The 25900-nt window shown below is 42.7% G+C and overlaps 4 protein-coding genes across 6 annotated transcripts; 3 read left to right on the forward strand and 1 right to left on the reverse strand.

The window, feature by feature from the left end:
- The first annotated feature begins 2882 nt into the window (after positions 1 to 2882).
- LOC131690930 (serine protease persephone-like) lies at positions 2883 to 7589 on the forward strand. Its single transcript, XM_058977017.1, is given in 7 exon segments — positions 2883 to 3481; positions 3896 to 4100; positions 4233 to 4554; positions 4618 to 4795; positions 6352 to 6836; positions 6891 to 7074; positions 7131 to 7589. Coding segments are annotated over 7 exon segments (1827 nt in total). The 5' UTR covers positions 2883 to 3387; the 3' UTR covers positions 7490 to 7589.
- A 6371-nt stretch (positions 7590 to 13960) lies between these two features.
- On the forward strand, positions 13961 to 15348 carry LOC131690941 (serine protease persephone-like). Its single transcript, XM_058977030.1, has 2 exons — positions 13961 to 14207; positions 14280 to 15348. The coding sequence occupies exons 1-2, from the start codon at positions 14132 to 14134 to the stop codon at positions 15275 to 15277; spliced, it is 1074 nt and encodes a 357-aa protein (XP_058833013.1). The 5' UTR covers positions 13961 to 14131; the 3' UTR covers positions 15278 to 15348.
- Positions 15349 to 15796: 448 nt separating this feature from the next.
- On the forward strand, positions 15797 to 18512 carry LOC131690947 (trypsin I-P1-like). 3 transcript variants are annotated; one of them, XM_058977052.1, is made up of 4 exons: positions 15827 to 15892; positions 15959 to 16257; positions 17366 to 17989; positions 18054 to 18512. In XM_058977052.1, exons 2-4 carry the CDS (start codon positions 16167 to 16169, stop codon positions 18377 to 18379), a joined length of 1041 nt encoding a protein of 346 aa, XP_058833035.1. In that variant the 5' UTR covers positions 15827 to 15892; positions 15959 to 16166; the 3' UTR covers positions 18380 to 18512. The 3 variants fall into 3 exon arrangements, with proteins under 3 accessions (XP_058833026.1, XP_058833035.1, XP_058833043.1); XM_058977060.1 differs by having other exon boundaries at positions 15833 to 15887; XM_058977043.1 differs by having other exon boundaries at positions 15797 to 16257.
- Positions 18513 to 21411: 2899 nt separating this feature from the next.
- LOC131690965 (kelch-like protein 32) lies at positions 21412 to 25537 on the reverse strand. The gene is made up of 4 exons (XM_058977070.1): positions 25482 to 25537; positions 24189 to 24715; positions 22852 to 23480; positions 21412 to 22791 (listed from the first exon to the last, which is right to left on the reverse strand). Exons 2-4 carry the CDS (start codon positions 24381 to 24383, stop codon positions 21510 to 21512), a joined length of 2106 nt encoding a protein of 701 aa, XP_058833053.1. The 5' UTR covers positions 24384 to 24715; positions 25482 to 25537; the 3' UTR covers positions 21412 to 21509.
- Between the last annotated feature and the right edge of the window lie 363 nt (positions 25538 to 25900).

A 25900-nucleotide genomic window follows, 5' to 3' on the forward strand; every position in this document is an offset into this window, starting at 1 on the left:
GTTGTACTCTTTTTTTATCCCTGATCCGCTGGTACGTCTAAAATTCATTTTTAGTTTTTATTTCGTTACGTGACGCTCTTCCCCTATTGTCAATATCCATCATCATTTATGAATGGTCCCCTGGTGATATATTTAGAGCAGACAATCCAATGAAAAATGGATTGACAGGATTTTAGTGCGCTCTTGGCGCCTTGTGTCACATCTTCATGTTTGTTATACATACTAAGAATACCAAAGCATGCGTTGTGATGACCGGAAGATTAGAGAAGCAACTCCTCCCCTTCCCCCTCCCCCCAATTACAACACAAAGTTTTTCTCACCTGAAATTAAAAAAAAACAAAGATTGCAAAGTTTCGAATTTGTCATAACAATTGGTTGGTACAGAAAGCAATTCGCGGTATGGCAGACTTTTTAAACGGGTCAATGCCGCTCGGCTACCCGGTCAGCGTGGTAAGCAGAAAGTTAGCAAAAGTTTAGCAAAGCGAAATTGATGCTGGCAGAGTTTCTGCGAGCATTTTGCGCGATTTGTGCGAGAATTCTGGCAACGAATTCGCTCTAATGCAACAACAGTTTCTGACAGAAGCGGTTAAACCAACCGATGCTGCTCACTTTTATCCAGAATCCAGCCAGAAATGTACGGCCAAGATCTCTGCACGCTTCCTGCTACAACTTTGTCAGATGTTTTGCTCGATTCGTGCTAAATTCTACCAAGTAGCAATTGCCAGGATCTTTGCACACTTTATGTCCGAGTTATGCCAAGGTTTTGCTCGGTTCCTGTCAAAATTAGCTAGAAAACGCGAGCGAAACCGAGTTCGCCCTAGCTCAACTAACCCGACATGATACGCGCAGAAATCTGCCAGGGCTGCCAAACCAAGACTTACAGAGATCTAACAGAGCGGTCTCTGTCAGAAAATTTGGTGATTGGGTAGTGACGGGGCATTTGGATTGGCCCCTAAGAATTCCTCCTAGCAGGGCCTCCAACATATGACGAGTGGCTTATTATTCCATCGCCTTACCCTCTGAACCACTCCCGGTTAAACCATTCGGAATTTGATTCGGAATCCTGAATGGAGTCAGTATGGATTCCAACTCAAATGCAACAACCGATTCTGAAACCGATTGAGTCGGAATCGGTTGTTGCATTTGAGTTGGAATCCATACTGACTCCATTCAGAAATTCGAACCGGTTCCGGAATGAGTTTATCTGGGCTAGAGCATGGTATTGTAAAAGTACCAGATCATACTGTGTGGATGAAGGTAGTATATTTCCCGGCTGACCACAGACCGATCGAACATGCTAGTACATGGCAATTCAATAAACCCACATGTTAGCTGGAAAGATGAGTTCAATTTTGTTGATAGGTCATAAATCAGAAGAAAAAATTGTTTAGATTTAAAAAACAATATGAGCGTGCTCGAAAGACCAAATATAAAATATGAGTAAATTAGATATATTTTTTTCAAATTAAAGTTCTCTATTAGTTTGGCTAACGGTAAGGAATTTGTCGATCCCACTCCAGACCTGCAGTTGTTTGAACAAACCCTGAACACCATCTAATGATGATTTGCAGATTTTTCGTGCAAACAAGAAATTAAAGAAATGTCCACTTTTGGCGAAAACAGGGGCGTTCAACTCACTCATATGACTGTATTATTCCTCGTATCCCTACTCAATTTACTGCATACATATCTCATGTAAAATCTAATGTGAAAGTTTATTCAGAGTGTGGAGCAATCCAAAATCATGTCACCAGCATCCAAGTTTAAATTATCGACATCTTCCAGGTCAGATGGTGTGTGATTTTTAAAACGTGCTACTCCGATGTGATGAATCGACTCTGTTAACTTTTTTCAAGATGTCACTAAGTTTGTTCTAGTACCAGGAGAAACGAACTGACTGTGGACTTACGAACTCATATTTCCAGTTAACTAAAAAAAATAAACAAGAACCTCAATTTTTATGTCGCATTTTGCTTGACTCTGCAACTGATGCTAACCCTTAACGACTGTCGGATCATATATTTTGGACCCTATTCCCACAGTCACGTCATCTAGCGACTAGATGGAAATTTTCTTCTTGTCACTAGGTGACGTAACTGTGGGAATATGGCCCTTTGACGTCAATTAGAGTTAGAACCTGATTTAGTTTCACCTCAAACAAGACCCAAATCAGCATGTTTGTGTCTTCTCTGTTTGATTTGCCATTCAATAAACACTCAAGTGATCGTTCCACCTTGCGCCACTCCGATATGGTTGGTCAACAGAGTCTCGAATCAGCCGTTGCCGGGATGCTTTTCTTCTTCACTTCTGTTGGTCGTCTTGGCCACGCTTTGCTCGTCCTCTGCGACAAGTTTCATTGGCTTTAAGAAACTTTTAAATAGTGCATCCGTTAATCTGCAAAATCTTACCTTACCGTTTTTGGTCAAATTCTTTAGTTTGACCAAACAAGCCTACTCCGATTCGTTAAAATTAAACAAATGACATTAGAAGCCAAATATTGAGAAATCCCAAAAATCAAAGAATCCCGCTCCTGTGGGTATAACTGGGTTTTCACGAATAATAGGGTTTAGATCCAAAGGGAAAAGCCTATGCATTCCTACCTGTAAGACCGGAAAAAAAAATTCAAAACATTTCTACTACATATTCGTTCTGATGACTCGGGTCCCGTTCCAACACAACGAACCCCGGCGCTCTATATAGTTAGGGTAGGTAGTTGACGGAAGTTTCTCACCATCAAAGCACGATCAAGGTTCATTCCAATTCACTGGTATCAACAATATCCGAATGGACACGCGCCCCGATCACAGACAACAAAGTTCACCGGTCCCATTATATGGGTAGGCAATGTCTATCTTGCGATCGCTCTCAGTTTCTATCAGAGAATTGAGCGGACATCATCGTCTCCACGAGCCGTTGCGTGGCGATCTGCGGTGATAGTGAGTGTAATAGTAAACAAGGGTGAAGTGACTCGAAACAAGTGCCATCTTCAAAGGGAAATTTATGTTTATGAAGAACCGGCATCAATAACAAAACGGATTCCGCCTCCAGAGTTGGATAGCAATAAAACAACATCGAGAAAGCTAGGGGCATCCCAGAAGTTATATTTATCATAATCAGAATTCCAGACAACGAGAGTCTGGCGAAACCGGTTTCAATACTCGATGGTTGTATCGTACGTTTGTGTACAACAAAACACGACACGCACTTGTTTAAGTGTTATAAATGATTGTCAGGTGTCAGTGCATTACTGCGGCTACTGACAACTGACGAAAGGTCTCTTCCGGATCCGGTTCATCGAAATCGGACAATAAGGGTCAACTAGCCGCGAAGAACGATCGTGACGTGACAGCAGCAAAACAGTCAACTGTAGAAGGCCGGCTTTGAACAATGTACACCCACAGTATCGTTACCGTTACGGTGATCAGTGGATTAATTACATTTTCACTCAGTTTCACCGTCATCAGCGGAGATGAGCTGTACGGTAAGTTTCACGCGTTAAGTCGATCTTTGCATCACATTGCAGCTGACGAACCGATAAACCTAGATCATGTATTTTCTGGTGTGCACTTTGTTTCGATCACCGATCATTGCACGATGATGAATCAAGTGACGCAAAACGGGAAGAAAAAATAACACTAGTGGTCATGCCGGCGGGGTGGTTCTTCCCGCCAATGATTAAAGATTCACTCACTCGTGAGGAGCCGTCGCTCTCCCACCTGTAAGGATCTCTACCGAAGAGATTTGAGAGGATCATGTGTAGCACTTGTTCGGAGAAAAAAAAACATCTGACTTCCACTAGCTGCACGATGTATTTGTGCGGCCAAATAACAAATCAAACTAGACATGCATCAGAGTATAGATCAACGTCCTTCATTTCCTATTGTCCGACTTACAGAAAATGATGCCTGCAAAACACGGGACGGATCGGTCGGGGTTTGCACGATCAGCAGCAAGTGTCCGTGGTACGTGTCGAACGTGATCCGCAAAAAGCTTATCCCCTATCGGGACGTTGTGAGGTGTGGTTTCCTGCGCGAAGACGAGATCATATGCTGTCCGCGAGAGCAGACAGAAGAACAGAAACAGGAGGATAAGGGTAACAGGTAAATCGATCGTGAGGATGATGAACCTCGTCCGTACTTGTAGTTTTGTTGCATGGTCAGGGGCAATTAGCATGCCTGATTGTGCCAGTATCGATGCAGTATCATTTTTTGTTTGTTTATTTTCTGAACCAGTTTAGTTTCGCGTGGCTCCGATCGCAAGGCGATCCAAGCGTGTCGGAACTTTCGTGGCATCACTAAACTGACGTATCACATCGTCGAAGGCGAGGATGCAGAAGAAGGGGATGTCCCGTTCATCGCAGCCTTAGGATACGAGTCTAATGAACCGGGGAAACGCTACGACTGGGGATGTGGATCCAGTTTAATATCGTCACGTTTCCTACTGACAGCCGCACACTGTATTCGCTCGAGCCGTCGACCAGTGGTAGCCCGAATGGGAACGCTCAGTTTGGATATGCCTGAAGACCCCAGAGTCATACAGGATTCTTCCTTGAAGGTACAGGTATCGCGATCATCCTGTGTATTATAACCGTATAATAAAATTGATTCTAAATTTCAGAACTTTTATCCTCATCCGGACTACACGCCTCGATTCAAGTACAACGACATAGCACTGATCGAGGTTGTCACTCCATTTAAGTACGACGACAACGTAAACCGAATTTGCCTTGAGACGAAACTAGCGGATCTACCACCAACACAAACATTGATCGCATCCGGTTGGGGTCTCACGGGTTGTAAGTTACACTATATTCGATACGAAACGGCCCCCGATAGTTAGATCTCTACTGATTTTAGTGTTTTTCCAGCTGAAACGCTTTCGGACAAACTGCTGAAAGCCAACCTGACAACGGAACCGCTGGCGCAGTGCGATCGCGACTACCGGATGCAGTTGGACAGTCAAAATGAGAAATTACCGTCCGGTGTACTCAAGACGCAATATTGCGCAATTGGATCGCGGGTGGAAAGCTCCGGCAAAAGGCGCGACTCGTGTCAAGGTGACTCCGGTGGACCATTGCATTACACGAATCATGATGATGAACGATTCTATCTGGTCGGTGTCACGTCGTTTGGGCTAGGATGCGGAGAAACGGCCAGCATATACACCAGAGTTGCAGCATATCTCGACTGGATCGAACCGATCGTGTGGCCAGACAGTGCCTCGCTTACCGAGTAGTGATAATAAATTGACAACATTGCACTGACGGCTTAGCTAGTTTGTTGTTGTTTGTTCTGTTTAGCATCTTCCGTTCGTTCGTCTCGTGACTCATCATCTGCTGGGCAGTGAATTTCCAAAAACCAGTTCTTGTGCATTATGTGGTAGTTTTGGGAACTCTTTCTCTCTTTCGCTCTGAGATAATTTGGACACTCACTCTCGTCCGATCGCTGACGGCGATGAATCCCGGACAACAGAGGATGCTCGATCGTACGCAGGTAGTTGTCGGTTGAGGTTCTGAGCGCTAAGTTCGCGATTCGCGATTGTCCGTCGAAAAAAACAGATGCGATTCCATTCTCTGTCTGTGTCGGTTTTATGATTCGTTAGCATATTGGAAGGTACTTGTAGAGCAGTGTATACACCAAATCAGTGATGCTTAGAAGTTGGGTGATTTTGGAAAATGATCTATAAAAGCTGACGTCAGATGGATGAATAGTGCTACTACGGTTAATCCTAGTGATAGTTCCAGCGCGCAACTGGTTACACATGAAGATCACCCTACTGGAACCGGATTTATAAACTAAAAATTGGCATCCCGTATGCAACAAGCCACAATGGTGATCGTAGGGAAACCCATAAGTGCAAATTTATTGATGTTTTCGCTTTGTGTCATCGTCATCAATGCGCTACTGATCATATTTGTACAGTGCGATACTCTGTATGGTAAGGCTCTTTTTAACTTCGATTTTCACAAGGATGGGAAACCCCGGCCAAGAAACGAGAATGGACTGTTTTCTTCTTTGCCGCTTTTCGGCACAACCGATGAGCCAGTGTGTGTTTGTGTACATTATCTTCCGTTCCTGTGCTCGGGTTTCGATAACCTTTGGGGTCTCTTCTGTTGTGATCAGCAGTGAACTTGTATTACGTGACAGTTGAAATGCCGTCCTGAATGGTGTTCCATATTATTTAGCATCAAGCATGTGCAGCTCGATTCGTCGACATTCAAGGCAGCTACAAAAATAAAGCAGTAGTGTTTTAGTTTGATTGATTGGGCGTTGTAAACATTTCTTTTTGTAACACATTCCTTTAGTTCAAAACAATAGTGATCCAAAATTTTTGACAGAACTTATCTTCTAGAGGGCGATTCGTGCAGTCTGAAGGATGGTACCGACGGTTACTGCAGTGAATCCACCAAATGTCCCTGGTTCCTTGAAACGATCGTCAAAAAGAAGAAATTCCATGAACGAGTCACCTGCGGTTTCGATGGAAAAATTGAAGTCATCTGTTGTAAGTCGAACGGTACGGACGGCGGTGGACTAAAGGCCGGATTTCGTACGCGATTAGCATGCGATCGTGTTCCCCAGATAGATTCCCGTCTAACGTTCCACATCATCGATGGTGTGGAGGCTGAGGAGGGTGAGTTTCCGTTCATGGCAGCGCTTGGTTACGAGAACGAAGAGATTACTCAGGGGTACGACTACCGGTGCGGGGCTAGCTTGATTTCGGAAAGTTTTCTGCTCACCGCAGCTCACTGTATTCCGAAGCAGAGTCGACCGGTCGTAGCGCTATTAGGTACAAACAGCCTCGATCCGGGGAATTTGGGAGTTGTGATACGGATTAAGGTTTGAGAAGAATTCGCTTCATCGTGTTCTCACGTAACGACTATTTTCTTGCAGGAATTTTACCCACATCCCGATTACCGTACGAGTCGAAGTTACAATGATATCGCTCTGATCGAACTGGAGCGTAAACTGGAAAACGAACCAAATGTGAATCCGATCTGTGTCTATAGTGGAACGGAGGATTTACCGGACAGTGTAGTGTTGACGGCCGAAGGGTTCGGAATAACTGACGTAGATCGTGAGATTTTACCAAACGACCAGATATGAAGATAGTAAACGATTCCTTTTTTGCAGGACAAGCTCGTTCGTCGACGCTGATGAAGGTCAATCTTACAACGGTAGCGTTGGATCAATGCAATAAAACGTTTGCCGAAAATAACCTGCTAACGAACAATCGAAGATTGTCCATGGGACTGATCGAAACACAGTACTGTGCTACCGGGCTGGAGAATACCGTGACCAAACAGATCGGAGACACTTGTCAGGGCGATTCGGGTGGTCCCTTGCAGATAGTGGAAAACGAAAAGTTTAAATTGATTGGCGTAACTTCGTTCGGAAATGGATGCGGATCGAATACCCCCAGTGTCTATACTAGGGTTTCGCGTTACATCGAATGGATTGAGTCTGTGGTGTGGCCAAAGACACCGACTTAGGAATCGTTTGTATCACATTCGCTTGTATCCCGCGTTGATGGAGTTTATTGTATGAATCGACCGATAGGAATAAACTATTTTTATGATGAAAAACGATCAATTGTTTGCTGAAAATTACTGCAATTAGATATGTAGAATTGTGTTTTGTTATAGCATGAAATACTTCGCAGTGTGGAGATTGATGACTATGATTTTCACATAGACATTTTAAGGAACAAATTTTAGGAGTGACCTTCGCCCCAATCTAATGGAACTTTCGTTTTGATAATGCACTATACACCGGTGTAGACGGGGCCAACCTCATTTAAACTTGGGTGTAATTAGACTATCTCTTTTTGTACTAAATCAGTGAAGGACCAGATAAAAACGAAAATGCTATTAGTGAAACATTGCCTGAGAACCACCAACGACGGTCACGATCATCACAATTGGGATTCGCTTTGGGCATGCCACAGATCTTGCCAAAACAACCAAAATTTGGTTCAGTAAGAGGGATTTATCCTCTATAAAACCGATCAAGACCAACTTCCCGAAGTCACGATGAAAAATCTTTTAAAAATTTACAAAATACAATGTTTGTAAAAATGCCTTACGAAACACATAAACTTCACACACTGTAATCATAATCGTCAAGTGATGTCTACAAATACGACAAATAGGGTGATGAGCCCATTTGCGCCATGTTTCTATTATCACCCTACCCATTTGAAGCCGTTGGTTAGAGCAGTGTCTGCCATCTTTGTTCAACGCATTGAGTCAAATGGTAGCGCAACAATAGGGGCACTCGATTCGAGTTTTCGTTGCGCTCAAACTCGAGAGTTTTACTGTTTTCAGCGCATTTGTGTTATTATATTGGTTCTTTACAACGAAGCAAAGCTATTGATGTCAATTTTTACTCATTCCATTGATTGTAGGACGAGAAATTAACAAATTAGTGAGGCACCTTTCTTAGTATGGTGAAAATAGGCACTTCACCCTACAACGTTGAACTTGCAAAACTAGAACAAAACCGCATGTCTATTGTGGGGACCTTGACGGAAGCACAAAAATGAACAATCGAATGGGGTATGGCTACTACGATCCAAATCGTGGATCGGAATTGATCAACAAACTTTTCATCGAATTTACACATTTTGTAATCGGTAGTATTGAGTATCTGATGATGTCTATTTCGATCATTTCGGTTTTGGTAGTGATTTGATGAAAAAATATTTAGCGGTATTCTGGTTGCAGTTGGAAATCGAAATGTTGTACACGCACCTTTCCAGAATTGGTAAGTTGATTTCCAACCCTGGTCAAAGGGTTAGATATTTTGCCAACCTAAAAAGAGGAGAATGACCCTAAGGGTAAAATCACTACAATCGAAACAAAAAACGCCGAAAATAGCAGACAAAAATCGAAAAGCGTAAGTATTTATTTCGATTTTCAGCTGCAACTAGAATATTCAACTGTGTGGCATGACCCTCTTGCACCTTGTATAAACTAATCACGTCTCATCATAACAAAAATTTGTTATCACGATCTTATAGGAAAACCCTCCCAGCTGTTTGCTGTGTATACGAACACAATCACTCTAACATTTGTCTTGATACTGGAATTTCCATTCAAGAAAATAAGAAATCCTATTAGGTTAGTAACCACTGTAGCCAAATTTGTCCTGCCGATCTTTCTTTGTCTTTTCTTTTCGTCTACAGGGAGTGTGCAATATTCTTGCACTTAAATCGAACGTCAATAACTTAATTTAAAAAAAAAACAGCAGAAAATAGAAACGTGGACACCCAAGAAATAATTTGTGCATCAGTGGTCAACCATGCCAGCCACGTTCCTTTTATCTAACTCCATTATTACAAATGCTATTGTTAGTGCTTCATTATCTAAAGTAATAAAGAAATGCTAACGTAGTGTCCTATTACTATTGTGAATGCTGTTATCCATTTTTTATACAATCAACCAAACCCTGGATAGTAGATACAAAGCTTGACAGGCTTGGGTTTGGTGGTTCTTTTTTATTTGGATTCCCTCAGGGCAGTCATCTTGAACCGCTTATATTTCTGCTTTTACCTCAATGATATAAAAATTGAAATTATCATTCGCTGGCGCTTTTTTAACTATTCTTTCCACTAGCTTCTTACAGACACGCCTAAAATGCTCCGTTTTATTATATCTTTTTCAAAAACTCTTCAATCAAGTTTGACGATACTATACTGCACACAAGCCCGAACCACAAATCGAGGACCGATAAGTTCTGTTAGGCTACAAACTGAATTTTAACAGCATTTCGAATGATTCGAAGGCCTCCAAACTGTTGATGATTTTTCTTGGTGTATGATTCCATTCCTTCGCCAGGATCCTTTATGTCACAAGCAACAAGGCCACAACGTTTCCGAGCCACTTCGAATGACGCCGTCGTTTTGCCTTCACTGTAGTGTTTGGCGTATTCATTTCAGTGGTTAAGTGAGGGTCAATCTTTACTCGTTTTGTTTGCCACCGCACTGCTGGTGTCGGTAGTAAATCCAGTAATCGCCGTTAGTGAAGATAAGTAACAGATTTGTTTATTTTCCTTTTTCATTGCACACATTCCGTGAATAAACAATGCAAGTCTTTGATTCTTGCGATACTCCCAGAATGAAGCAATACCCACTAAATCTGTCTATCTTCTCATCTCGTACAGAGCAGGAGCAAACAAATTGCCCCGTTAAAAAAAAACAATACTACTTACCGCCCTTTGTTATTCACCCACTACACGACCAGTACGGTATCGTTGCCTCCGGCTGCCTAGTCACAGGGAATAGAAACACCTCTACTATAGAATAACACAGTTTCAATGAACTTTAAGAAAACTCGCGTTAGACCTACAGTGCAGGGGGTGGAATAGCTAGTAAAACTTGAAAATGTAGCTCAATCTGGAGCAAGCGACCTACATACAACTACACCGCGCTAAAACTGAGTTTTCATAACGTTAGAAGTTTAACCCACACAGAAAACTTGATTTGCGAAGAATAGCGTGCTACACGACGTCGAATACATTGAAACAAAGACCCCCGTGACAAGGGCATTACGACATAGCACCCAAAACTAGATCAGAATACGAATCAAACGAATTATGTCGAAATACTGAGAAGTGGAATCTGTTACGAATGTCCCGGTTTGCCCAAAGGCGTTTTTATTGTGAGAAATCTATTTCTTCTCTTGTGACTGTGAAAGCTAATCGCCTATGGAAGGCGTTACCAATAAGCAAACAACGCTTGTCATATACTCCGGACAGGCCCTTACATACCAGTTCTGTAACGAGACGACATAATATGCTAAAGCATGCGTCGAAGCAGCTTGTGAAAACTCATCCAATACAGAAAAATCTAACAATTAGACGTGCGATACGTGCTGATAAACTACTAGTAGCCGCTCAATGAATAACTACTATGCCTGGTGTTTCAAACCCAACGTCTAAACGGCCAATCACTAATTTGAAACCACCAACAGCCAGCACTGCCAGTGAACCAACAAATGATGAGAAAGCCGGTTATACCTCGGGTTATACTATAGTAACCCTGAAACACAAAGGGCAAGAGAAAATAACCGACGATGGAATTCAAAACAGTGTGACGATGACAACACGAAAGTGTACGAGATCGAAGAAGAGAGCAAGCTGGACGGCCCTTATTTTGTTGCATATGAAGCGTAGCCGAAAAAGAAGATCTTAACTCGTAGCAGAATGTTATGTGACTAAGATCAAACGGATAATTACTATACGCATAAGGCCGTGTCAAATAAACGAAATATATAAAAAAATACCCACAAAATTCCGCTGAGCTATGGCGGTTAATAAATTGGAACTTTCTCGAGACCTGACAGTACCCGCGGCTGCAACTGTGATAACACGTGTTAGGGCATATGAGATACGTGTTATAGTGAATGACATCGACCAGGGAAAAGATTGCTAGCTGTGAGCGCTTTACGCGGAATAGTCGCATCTACGTACCAGTAATGGTCGTGGAAATTTATGGTGTGACTACGAAAACCTCCCCAGTAACAATTGAGGTTTTATGGCCCCATGGAAGCTTGACTTGACCTGTTGAGTGCCATAAAATTAGAATTGCTACTTAGACAGTTGAAGTATAGGTTTGCTGTTTCAAGGAACTTCATCAAAATGGTATATTATACCCTCCATTTGAGACTAAGTTTGCGAAAATCGAATTAGCCTTTTCCGGGAATCCGATGAGATTTTGTATCTGGAATATTTTCACACCCCGGGATTGGTGGAATTGTGATGGTGGACACTGACTTTAATTGACCATCAAGAAGGCTGTAACAAAGCTAAATATAGATATTGCTATCGAAGATACCATCTGCACTTGCTGCCGGGAGGGTCATCATCATCGATGTCACTTTCTGCAGCACTGAACTGACAGGAAACGTGACTGAAGAGTGTGCGAGGACTATTTCCACAGCGAACATGAAGCGATCCGATACAGCATTAGAAACAGGATATAGTTTGCATCACGTGGAGGACAGATAATCGAGCGGAGGTGGAAAACGTATTAAATAACATTCTCTTGAACCTAAGTGCGGGCGCATTGACGGCAGCTTGAACAAGGGCGTGCAATGCGACAATTCCGAAAAATGTGGAACTGAGAAGCAGTCGCAGCCTAGCATACTGGTTGAATACGATGATTGTTCTATGTGTAAAGGACGATTCAGACGATACATCAGCTTCCGTCAACGTCAACGGAACGTCACCGTTCCGTCAGGATAAGTTACATGCAGTTAAATGGAGGCATTCACACACCACATCAACGGCACGGAACGTTTTGGCGTACGGCATGTGTGAACGGACGCAAGAGAAAAGTATTGAACTTATCCTGACGGAACGGTGACGTTCCGTTGACGTTGACGGAAGCTGATGTATCGTCTGAATCGCGCTTAAGTTATTTTTTGACCTAGAGAAGAAGTCAGAGTGCTTATAATGACACCGAAAGAGAACAACACAAATTAGTGTACAGAGCTGCAACAACTGCTCTCATGAAGCGCGAATTGTTGGGGAAACGTCTACAGAGTTGACATATCGAAGATAGTTACAGAGACAGCACAGTAAAAAACGGAAGGAGATTATGCTACTGCGCGGTGGTCACCTTAGAAGGAAGAATGTATGTAACCACAGAGAACAGACACATAAGCTACAAGAAACTTTCCCGAAAAATCTGTGTAAACATTTAAATGACAATACGTTGAAAATCACCATCGCATACAGGTTCACATTCGTGAGTCACCATTGTATCCAAGTTTGCACACAAGTCCCGTATAGCGATAGCTGGCCGATCGAAGCGCTACTTGCTGTTGTTCTTTCAAAGCGACAGTTTAATTTCTTACACAAGTTGAAAACTTTACTTGTATGTCAGTTCTCAGTGATTCAACAGTGCTGGCTGGGAAGCAATCGCCAATTCACTGCATAACATGAGTACCTCTGCAGCATATTGAAGAGCTACGTTCAGAACTGAACATTTATCTACAAAATGGCAAAAAGGAAGACTGATAATTATGGCGGGCGTTAGTCAGGGCTCTATACTCGGCCCCACGCTATTGAACGCATCGTACGATGGAGTATTGAACCTGAACTTTCCCAAGGGAGTGAGAATTGCCGGTTTCGCGGTTGTCAGAATTATTCTCATTGTATTGGTACTGGGAGAGAATCAGGAGAGCTACAGGAACGGAGAAACACGAGAGGTCTGACGAAAAAACACAGATTAAGGCAGTGGCAAGAGGAATGGGACAACGCGGCTGTTTCATCTGTGGCAATTTCTGTCACAAAATTCCAATTAAGAAATTATATCGAGAATGCATCTTTCTTTGGTCGGTTTGAATCATTTTAGGTTAACCAGTCCGCTGATGAATTTTTTGGCATTTCGGTGAAAAGTAAACATTTTCCTGCGATGTTTAGTAGCTATGTTTGATTCGTATCCACGGCAACCTGTCGACGCTTTCAATACTATTCTTCGACGCCTACCAACGAGGGGTTAGCAAAAGCACACTATTTCAAAGTTCGTCGGTTTACTGTTGCTGAACCATAACAATAATTTCTACACTATTTCACAGTCTGACTCCAAACTTTATTTTAAAAGTTTTTTTATATATTCTAACGTTTAGTCAAGATTTCTTCATTCTTTTTTTGGGAACACAATGAAAACTTACTATTAAAGTGCATTTGATGTAGTCAGATCAATTATTCGGACGAATGCTATTTTTAAAACTATAACAAAATTTTCTTACCGTGTACATATAGCACAAATACTCAACCCAAAGGATGCAACAGACATCTTCCCCATCTTCGCGCGTAGTAACGATCACTGCTGAACCAGCAGATGAAGCTGAGTTCCCCATGGTGCCTACTATGCCCCCATGTATGTGTCGGTGAAATTGAGCTTATTTCCAGTTCTGATAAACGGCTCCATTGAAACCGGTTCGAGATCGTTCATGAAACGAGAATGAACAGTCGGTGATAGGACTTCGTCGAGACGAGAACAAGTTTTGCTTCTTGAAGTCAACAGAGGCTGTGCCATTATTGTGTTTATTTCTAATTCAAAACATTGTGGATGTTCTTGACTTGTAAAATGGTATTCGTTTAACTGTTCATTTGGAGATACCAGAATGTTTTTCCAAACTATTGCAACCCAGCTGGTCTGGTTCGGGTTAGTTATTGCACTTCCCGCAAACGATCGCTTTGGTGAGTGATATCATCGCAGGCCAGAATCAGTCGCAGTTAATCTAATAGGATGCAACTTATTTCCATTCTCAGAGGGTGATCGGTGCAAGCTGGTGGATGGTGTCACCAATGGAATTTGTCGGCATCATTCGGCCTGTCCGTACCTGAAGAAAGTTCCAAACAAAGACTGGGTAACCTGTTCTTTCGATAAAGATCAACCGATCGTATGCTGCCGGGAGGAGCAAACAAGTGGTTTTCTTTCGGCAACCCAAGTGCGGGTTTCTTCAAAAAGTGAGCTTAAGTGTGAAGCGTTTCCGGAAACATCAGAGATTAATGAGCATATCTGGAATGGCGTGGAGGCAGCGGCTGATGAATTCCCTCATGTTGCTGCTCTGGGATATCCTGCCAAAAACGAGGAGACCCTTTTCCGTTGTGGAGCTAGTCTCATATCCGACCAGTACCTACTAACAGCCGCTCACTGTCTTATTCCGGAGAGACCGACCTTTGCTCGCCTTGGTGTGACCAATCTATTCAAATACAACGAAAACGATCCTCCTGTGGATGTGGCGATTCAGGATGTGGTCATACACCCGAAATACACCGCTCGACCGCTGACGAATGACATCGCTTTACTGAAGTTGAATCGTACCATAACGGAACCGTTTCTTATACCAGCATGTCTCTATACCAAGGAAACCGATCCACCGACGAATGTTTCCCTATCGATCGAAGGCTGGGGCAGTACAGATCCTAACGATATCGGCATATCGCCGGTTCTGTTGAAGGCGAACGTCACCTCGCTGAATCGGGACGCCTGTAACGATACACTGTCAAAGGATAAATCGCGTCGTAGCGCCGGTGAACTACAGAACACTCAGCTGTGTGCGCTGGGACGAAACGCCAAAAACGAAACCGTCGGGGATACCTGTGTGGGTGATTCCGGAGGCCCACTGGAGCTGATTCAGTCCCGCAAGCGCTACATTGTGGGAGTTACATCCAACGGGAAGCTGTGCGGATCGAGTTGGCCTGGTATCTACACCCGAGTTTCGCATTATCTTGATTGGATCGAATCGATCGTGTGGCCTAACTAGATAATTCAAGCACAGATGAGCAAAGTGAGAAAAAAAATTAGTTTCCAAAGGTAATAAAGATTTGAACAAAATTGTGTTGTTTTGAATGGTTCTGCGTTTGATATTTTAATTTATCTCAAGGCTTGTCACTCGACTGAACTGTGTGAGTGGTTTTGTCTCAATTGAGTTAATTCTGATCCCATAGATTTGTTATCGTATTTCAGTTGTTTCACCAATGAACTTACGACATCATCTAACCTTTCGTGGAGACTAACTTCGATGCAATCAAGCTGAAATCCTCTCGGCTTATCAGTAACTGTTAAAAAACGCTCCAAATAGCTTCCGATTCACCACGAATATAAACACACGATCGTTTGCGTACTTGCTTGTATCAGTGCCTGATCAATCCTTTACAGGTCTTAGTTTCAGCAAGTGGCAAAATGTGTCTGTAAGCTCCTGTCGTGCATGAACACATCAGGATCAGAGCTCGCTTATTTCAACCGCGTGAAGTTCATCCGCCACTCACAAGTTCTTCTGAGATCAGTTCTCTTCGAGAGAACAGTCGTTGAGTAGCTTCGGAATCGATCGGACAGTGACTTCTACCAAGTATATTTCGCGATAGTTTCAATCAGTAACGTAAAACTATGATAATTTCGATTGGATTGAACGCGTGATTCATCTCATATTACATCTGTCTACTAGGGCGTAAAGATCACGCAGTTCTCCGAAAGTCTACAATGTGGTGTGACGTCAAGAACAGAAACTTCCATTCGAACGAAGCGATAAGCGACTGATCCGCGACGACGAAAATTCCTCACACACTATCAACGACGCGAATGTCCACGGAGCTGCTAGGCGAAAAAAAACTGTAAACAAAACTAGTCATTCAAGAAAGTAACACTGAAACGAGATGAACATGCGGGCACTGTTGTTGTTTTTGGCGATTTTCGGGAAACACACGATGACCCAGAGTATTGATCGAATAAAGGAGCAGCGTTTCGGTGAGAGATCACTTATATTTTTGTTTCGGACACGTCTGACTTCTGCAATTTGAACCTTTTTTTGGGAACCGGTTTGGGCAAACGTTTTTGGCAATACCTGATTCGCACCTTATTAAATCATCACCACTGTTTGGCGTAGTCGTCTTAGTACATCTATAGCCTAGCAAGTGGTGCACCGTGTAAATGCAGTAAAAAAGGGAAAAAAGTGTTTTACCGCGTTAACCGTAGTGTAGGTCAGTGATCATTGAATTATCATCGACATAGGTGGTTCGAAGTTGAAAATGAAGATCGCTTCCCGGTGCACTACAAGAACTTGAGCGCGTATCAAACATTAGCTACCCGATCTGAATTTTTTGGGAAGTTTAAGAGGTAATGAATTCCCTACTTTCAGATTTTTGTAATGACTTTGAGGTGTATAATCTAGTATCTGACCACGGTACCCAGTTCGGCAGTGACTGGTTTAAGTAGTTCTGTCAAACAAGCACCATCCACAGTTGACAGGACAAGCGAAATGTTTTGTGGATAATTAGCCGATTTTCAAAATATGCCTATTATCAGCCGACAAATTTGAAACCGTTCATTAGAGCAGCGTCATTCAACGCATTGGTTAAAACTGCGACTCTCTATTCGAGTTTCAGTTGTGGTAAAATACGTATATTCATCCATTTTTATTATACTGATACTTAAAAACGAAGCAAAGATATTGATATCAGTTTTTAGCCTGAGTAATTAACAAATCAGTGTAGCATCTTCTTCCCCAATAGAGTTAATATGGGCACATTACCCTGCTACTAGATATACAGAGAAGAAGAAACTTGCCGAAAGAGACAGTTACAGGGAAGCTACAACACCTACACCTATACAACTTGCATGCTCTTTTGCATTTCGTGGCTAGACATGACGGGTATCTAAGCATGCTCTGAGATAATAAGGTTCGAAGTTGTCAAACGATTCTCCCATTCAAATAAAAAGATCACAACATACAATTTTTGAAAACCTTTTTTCGAGTTTATTTTTCCAAAACTTGCTCATTCCGCATCGCAGAAGTCACGATCGTGTGCAACCCCTCGCTTCCCCCAGCGCAAAATCACAACCGTTCACTTTCCAGAAGGTGATTCCTGCTCGTTGAAAAGTGGCGGAACCGGAATCTGCCGCAAAGCAAGTCAGTGCAGAGAAAGTATTCGTGCCAACGAGCTGCACTGTGAGTTTGCCGGCAATGAGCCGGTTATTTGCTGTTCACTGGCACCCAATGCAACGTTCGACTCATCGGCACGGATAGTGGAGAATGCCTGCAGTACGGTTCGAAAGGTGGAGATCAAGATCAAAATAGCGGATCACGCGGTGGGCGTGGTCGAGGAAGCCTTGGTCGGTGAGTTCCCCTTTATGGGTCTGATACACTACGATGACAACCTAACGCGGTGTGGGGCGGCGCTTATATCGGACCGGTTTCTTCTCACAGCAGCACATTGTTTCAAAAATAGCAAACCTACGACGGTTAGCCTGGGAACGAACCAAGCGGACGATCCAATGGCTGATAATTTTCCGATTGCCAAAATCCACCGACATCTAGGTTACAACCGTACAACGAAGCAGAACGATATTGCACTGGTTGAGCTGCGAAGTTCTGTAACGATGAACTCTCAAATTCAGGCCATCTGTTTGCATACATCGTCGATAGATCTACTTGAGAGTGTCAATCTAACTCTAATGGGATGGGGAAGAAATAATACAGGTAATGAAAAATGAATCAAAGAACAACGAATCGAAATATTGACTTTTGCTTGTTTCTGTTTCAGATAAACTGCCAAACTCTCTGTTAAAGGGAGCTGTAAACCCAGTGCTACGAAGTTCCTGTCAGGCTCGCTTCACAACAGGTGGACATTCAATCAAGCTCACTGAGAAGCAGCTGTGCGCGCTAGGAGAGAAAAACGAGGAAGGTATCGCCACTGATGCTTGCGAAGGTGATTCGGGGGGACCGCTGGTTTTGCGGCAGAATAACAAATACTACCTAGTCGGGGTGGTCTCCACTGGATCCGGTTGTGGAGATGAAAACTATGCTGGAGTTTATACCCGAGTGGCCAGCTATCTGGATTGGATAATTGCGCGAGCGTGGAAGAATTAATTCATAAGCTGCTGGAAATGTTGACTGGTGAATAAATCAACCAATGTACACTACTACAGAGATAAACTTTGATCAAATGGCAATGATTGAGGAATGTGCCTACTTGCTTTAGGTTAAACAGTATGAACGAATAAAATGGTACATGAACAAATGTTTGGCAATTGTTTATATCTCCTTCCATCTATTTGGACGATGACCAGACCTTTGACACAGAATACAGACAACAATCTCGACCACCTGAGTTGTGTTTGCATTAACGGTTTCAGTAAGTCGACCCCGTCTCATTAGTACCTGACAGACCGATTAGGCCATAATCTGGTATCTGTCCAGACCATGTTTCTAGTTCGCAGTTATTCCGGGACTACATCCATTACCAGTTCTTTGCTTGTGAACGCAAGCTGTGTTTTGTGTTGAATTTGGCATCTACCTGGTGACCAAGTCGGTCTGCCAGATATTGATGAGAAGCAGACGAAACGCAAATCCAAGATAATAACGAGATGGTGTAAATGATTTAAGAGCTTTACAGGTCTTGTTTCAGAAATATCTTAAAAAACTTACGATTAATGGTGGTTCCTTCCAAATGCAAACTCAAGCTTATCGTGGCACAGTTCACCCAGCGTCTCGATGGATCGTACTGTCGATGCAATATCATGTTCAGTCACCGGCAAGTCCCGGCAGGAAAATTTTCGGCTTCGAAACAATATCACATTCGACCAGTTCATTGATTGCCTTCCCTGTATGTACTGTCCATTGAAATATGCCTCGTAGTTGGCAATTCCATCGTCGTTTTGCAGTTCTAGGCTATCTGAAAAAGGGAAAAAAGAAGTAATTGTGATATCGCCACTTCTTATATTATTCATCTGAATTGGAAACAGGTGCCGTGTGGTATCAGCATCGCACTTTCTCGAGATATACCCAGTAACATTCCGTGTTTTTCGTGACATGCTATAAGTTCCATCAGTCATATCCTACGATATTACGCTCACTATTTGTCAAGAGCTATGCGAAAAGCTCACGAAGAGCGAGACCTTTGCTTCACACAGAACACGGTGTTTCTCGTTCGTCTATGCCCTTTAGGATGCTTCTTCCCAGTAAGTCGGTCGTGTTATATAGTTCTGCTTCAGCTGGTGAAAATAGCAACCAAGTGTCACGAAGACAACGTAGAATCAAACAAGGTGAGATCTTTCCTATTTTTCACCTTTTTGTTCATTTGGGGTTAGTATCGAGTGACCGTGCCACATAGTAGATTCCAACGTCATGCGGTGTTATCCAAGATGGTTGCAACTGATAAGCGAAAGAAGATTACCGAAGTATATGCACCCGTGAAGCTCAAAGGATACACTAGATCCTCAAGGGACACGGTAATAATAATTTTAGCCTTATTCGATACCCTGGCCTTTAACGCTGCTTTAACTGTGCGGTGAAAGAAGAGTGAGAAACTGCGTTCTGCCGAAATTGTAAGTACAATCACCATCCAACGAGCCGCCACTGCTCGGTTTCTAAGCAGAAAATGGAGAAAAAATAAAATCCGCTACAATTTGACATTCCCGGAAGCGCACAAGCGAGTAGAATAGTTGAACGAAGGCTAAGTCCATAGCACAACCAAATTATCATCTGAAAGAGCAGCTGTAAAGAACGATGGAGAAAAAGATGAGCTGATTATAAAACGTATGAAGGCAACTAAGCGAAAAGATGAGAAAAATGAGCAAATAACCTACATTAAACAGATGAGACAGTCAGCCGCCAACCAAGATAAAAAGCTGTACTTCAGAGAATAGAAGTTCACGTATCAGCCAGCCGGGTCAATAACAACATCAATAAACGCCTGTTAATAGGGACTCTAAACAAGGAAGACCGCAGAAACAAAACAACCGGATGATCTAAGACCACCACCAAAGAAAAACGCTAGTACCATCATATGTTTGGGGATGAAAAGAAATAGATACGAGAGTACATATCATGCAGTAATGGCTGAAGTGGGTAATAAGCTGTACCATGTAATTATCGAACCCTTCGATGTCCAAGTTACAAGCCAAACGGCAGCGGTTAATCCACTCGCCTGATAACGATGATGTGTACAACACGGACCTTACCTGAATGAATGCTTGTAGACTCCCGACCGGGCTTGACTCTTTTACCAATGGTTCCGTTATCCGCAAAGATGACAATCCTCGAAACTTTCAGCGTTGTTTGGTGCAGCGACGTCTTTCACACTCCAAACCAACTCCAAACCCCAATAACAATGACTTTCTCTTTCGGACTTTGAAAGACCGTTGCGTAAACAGATCTATTCCATTTGAGCTACCAAATTTGTCATCATAATGGATTAAAAATCCAGCATCCATTCACTACACTTCTTTTTCAGTCTCTGGCTAAACCCGTCGCGCTGGCCAATGAAATGTCAGCAGCAAAGGAACTGTAGAGTTAGATCTTATTAACAGCTAGCAGACCGTGTTCGAGAAGGCTTCCCAAGGTGTCAAGCAAATGCTGGAAATAGTCGAAATCAATCTACAATGAACCTCCATCAGCTATCATCAAATGGCGCAACTCTAAAATGTTTGAGTAAACTATATATATGCATTATTCTGCTTCGTTTTGTGTTCTTTCTCCTCGGTAAGCGTTCCATATTTTTATCAGAGATTTGTACCAGTGGTGTACGGATTCTGACTCCTGTATTTCTAAATCCCGTTTGATCGTTGAAAAAGATAAAGGTTGCGCGTATTTTTCCGTCGCGATGTACTAGCGCTCAAGATATTCAATGACTGTGCGTCATGGCGATACCGTTTTGACAATCAATGAGCATTTCAGAAACCTTTTTCTTACTGACACATAGAGGGTGTTTCTTTTTGTTCTTCAATTCAATTGTTTAGTAAGAATCAGAGTGTAAGAACAGCGGATAACTTAAAACATATGCTTCGGTTCAATACCATGGTAAAAACTTCTAAAATAGAATTCCATTACTATCTCATATTGGACAACTCGTCTCTGAAGCCGACCCATCCGCTGCTCTATTCATCCGTATGCTTCCAGTGTTCGAATGGCTAACAAACATATATTAATAATAAATAAATACTCCTTAACTGGCTACAAGGTCTAAAAACGTTAGCAGCATCTTAGCTGAAATTTCCTTTCAAATGGCAGTACTGCTGGCATTATCACTTTCATCGTCCTCCGCTTCTTCCCCATCGTCATTGTCATCGATCACCTCCATATCATCGCGATACTTCGGAATGTACAAATTCGCACACGTATGCTCCCAGATATTCTTCGGATACTTTTTCAAACAGTACCATCGATCTGCGCCTACATCATAGCACTCCACGCTGGCCGCCGTATGTCGGAAAATATCATCCGAACAGAACCCCCCAATGATGTAGATTTTTTCCTGTACCGCCACAACTCCAGCGTGATACTTGGGGGTGGGTATCTTGGTCACCTGATGCCACGCGGGAGCCTTACAGAACAAATCGTAACAGTCAATACTGTCGGCCAAGACGCGCTGCCCGTTCACCTCATACCAACCACCGCAGACGTACAGTTTCCTATTAATAGTAAACATCACGTGATCCGCCCGGGGGTGCAACATGTTCGCTAGCTTTTCCCACTTATCGTTGAAGCTATAGTAACTCCACAGCGAAGCAAGAACTCCACTGTACAGATCCAACCCGCCGGAGACGTACAGTGTAGCGCCGAATGCTGCCCCCGCGTGCTGAGTTCGATACTCCGGTAACGATTCAACGTAAACCCATTTATCTGCAATGGGATCGTACTGTTCGCACGTTGAAACCGAGCGGTCTCCGTCGTCATCCATCTCGCTATTTCCTCCAACCGCAATCAAACTATGGCCAACGACGTTCAACGAAAATCGACAGCGATCTTGCTGCAACGGAGCGATCGTTTCCCATTTGTTCTTTATCGGGCAGTACCGGAAACCGAAAGGGTGTATGTACTCCTCCAGTGAAATGTCGTAACATCCACCGATTACATACAAATTGTTATTCAGAACGACAACTCCGAAGTTACTCTGTTTAATGTGCGGAATCGTTGTAAGGTAGCGCCACTTACCGGTTAGTTTGACCTCCTTGTTGCTGCGCTTTCCTACCGTCTTCGTTGCATTATCATCGAAGCTGTTTGACACTGGCTGACTGGTGCCTTCGCCGAGCGATTTATTTCTGATCAGCTTAATTTTTCCGGTAGTGGCGGCTAGATTTTTCGCTTGATGACTGCTGTTATCACCACCCCCAGGAAAACAGTACGTTATCTCATTAGTTATCCCGGACAGGTCGAAACCTCCTATTTTGATGATTGCCAGCTCCAATCCACGGTAGTTTTGAATTTTGTTCAGAGGCGAAATTTTGTACTTGATGCACTGCTGCTCCCCAATCTTCATGATAAGGTCGTACAGTTCATATCTAAAATAAAGCATGGTCTTTTTTTTAAACTTATACTACGGTATGAGAGAGATCAATTACCTATCAATCCAGCGAAAATTGAACTCCTCCGAACAGAGAAGATTGTACAACTCCTGCAGCGAGATGTCCATAAACCGTATGTTGCTCCGAATCAATTGCCGGTAGTTCACCTGACAGGAAGCCGCATCGGGTGGCACATCGCAGTTTGCTTGAATCCAACGCAGCAGTATTCCCAGTACCTCGATCTCCGTACAGGTTACCGGGTAATCCCCTGCCAGAATCAGTTCGATCTGTCGCTCACTGAGTCGGAAAAATTCGGCCGATTTAGAAATCACATTCAAGTGATGACAGATGAATCGGTACACCTTATGATTCAGTCGTTTCAGCGAGTACATCTCGGAAATAATCAACACATCGATGTAGTTGTCCAGATCAAGCTGCTGATCCAGATAGTTGAGGCAGGCTTCAACAACCGATTCCAGCTGGATGTAGCTGGCCGCGGATAGTACCTCCTGAATGTTGGCCAGATTCAGTGCTAGTTTGGCAGTGTAGATGTACTCCAGCAGCAGTTCGATCCCAAGCGGAGATATGTTGCATAGGTCTATTTCGCTGAGCCTGGACTCGCGCGTGTGGCTGGAGAACATTGCGCGAAAGTATTCACTACAAGCGGACAGGACGGCACGGTGAGCCTGTTGGTGTTTTTGTTTTGTTGAAACAATAAATAAGGTTTCGATTAGGAGGAAGTTAACGTTCTTTTTCTGAATTTCAAGTGATTTTAAAACTTTTCCACGTGTAAGTCAGGCATAACAATAAAAAAACAATTCATGTTTTCATGATGAAACACAAAACAAATGCAAACCGCTAACCTAACATCAATTAGGTGTCTGATAAAAGGCATGTTGTTAGCACATACGATTAACCAAGCAAACAAGTTGTTTGGGAGAAACATGTCGGACATGTAAATTCAAAGCGCAAAAAAGTCCTATGCTGTAATTGCGAGTTGAGGCGTAGCCTGTAGAATACTACGCTGTGCCATGTTGCAAAAGAACTCAATGCTCGTGGCTTAAATATTATAGGGTATATATGAACATTTCTCAAACGTGACCCTGAATAAGCAGGTCATCTGTGTTCCAAAAACATACTTCCGGATCGAAAGATAATTAACATTGCAGAAACGCTCTGTGTCTACTATATACCGTTAGTTATTTAATGATGTGAAAAAAGCATTCACCGCAGAAACAAAAGCTAAAGACAACGAGAGCATGCATTATAATGAGCAATTAGAGCTGAGCTGGGTTGGCGTAGCAACGCGTAGTCAGTGCGATAAACAAAGTTATGCAACACTGCTGATACCGGCTACCATAATCGATGAAAAGTTATTCTTTCGATAAACTCACCCGAAATATTTTCCCATTGCTGCGTAAGGCCACATCCACCAGAACTCCCTTGAGGCGCAGTTCATTGAGTCCCTTCAGGATCGTTGCCGTGTGACTGAACGATTCGAAGACGATACCGTTGAGCTCTTTTCCTTCCTCGTTGCCGGTAGTGGTTAGCAACGGGGGCGTTAAAACAATTGTTTCGGCAGTGGCCATGACGTCGGTGGTTCACATCCAATTGCATTCGAGAACTGGAGGTACGAAAGCAGACGAAATCGGTTTTAAATTGAACGCTTCCCACGGTAACCGAAGCACCCAAAATTGGCAGCAGCAACGTTGATCGACATTGTGCAAGCGCGTAGACGATGGGCGGTTTTTTTGTGAGTTTTACATTGTTGTGGGCAACAGTGGGTGGGGTTAAATGTTGTGATGAGTATTACCGGATGATCGCGCAAGCAGAAGCAAATCAACGATCACGATTGTATTGCAGAGAACTTTGTAAATCATGGGTAGCTGTATACGTGGCTGATTGGATGAATCTGCTGAATCTGAAAGATAAAAAAATAAAACAATCTTTGATATATTCAGAAAATGTTTTTCAATGTTTCATTTAGTCATTTAGACCTTAAACGTTGCTTTGCTAATATGAATTAAGGAACTGTTTCCCCACTCCAACCAAGCGCATGTGACAGAATTCTGTGTGATAAATTACAAAACAGAATAAATAATAGTTATAATTCTAACTACACTACCTAAACCACCATGATCATCAGCCGTGAGCATTAGAACCAACAAAATTTCCATATCACATTAAATAACCAATTAAATACTAGGCTGCAATTCAACATTTAATGTAATACCTAATGCGTACGTGTATCCTTTTATTACATTTTTCAAGGATTGAGCCCGCGTATGTGATATACCAATTTGTTGTGAAATTGACAATACCCTACATTATTGAACCCCGATCGTACAGCAAAAACCGATTTCACCACTCACACGAACCACGACCTACAGCAGCTTCCACGATGACGGTCTGGTTGAGGCACAACCAAAATTATTCTATTAATAAACATCAATAATTTCCCGAAAATCAATTACATCTGCGGCTTAAACTGTCTTGTGCGATAAAATATTCATCCATGAGTGCAACAAAAGCAGCAACTGCAATGATGACGACGGCAAACGACAGGAAAGAGTCATGTTCAACCTCTCAAAGTAGGTCAACGACTTCCACTGGATACGCAACTCTCTATTCTTCCCGAATGAAGCAAGAAATTCCTGTCCCTTCAAATGATGGCAATTTTTCATTACCTTAAATTTTATACTGGTTATACATCAGCAGCACGGTACACAGATGACAAATAACTCGACGTCAACATTTCATAAGGCATTATATACAATATGCTCATGTTGAGAAAATGGCGTCTGAAAAATTACCTCGTACTTTATATTCCCATTTATGAACAGGAGCTTGATTTAAGTACCAAACAACTCAATGCCGTGTTAAATTAACCATTTTTTCCGAATAATATAACAGATTTATTAAAACAATTGTATTTTGAACGTTTTTTGTAGATAAATGTTTTGGTCCCTTTTGAAACATCGCACTGGTTTTGTGCCCTCTCCCATAATCCCTTTTCGGCGAGACGTTTGCTTATAGTGCGTGCGGGTGAGCCCTTTTGTTTACAGCAAATGATTATGTGACGTTTATTTTGATCCCTTTCTTGGTG

The sequence above is a fragment of the Topomyia yanbarensis genome, chromosome 1 (assembly GCF_030247195.1).
Source record: "Topomyia yanbarensis strain Yona2022 chromosome 1, ASM3024719v1, whole genome shotgun sequence".
Classification (NCBI taxonomy): domain Eukaryota; kingdom Metazoa; phylum Arthropoda; class Insecta; order Diptera; family Culicidae; genus Topomyia; species Topomyia yanbarensis.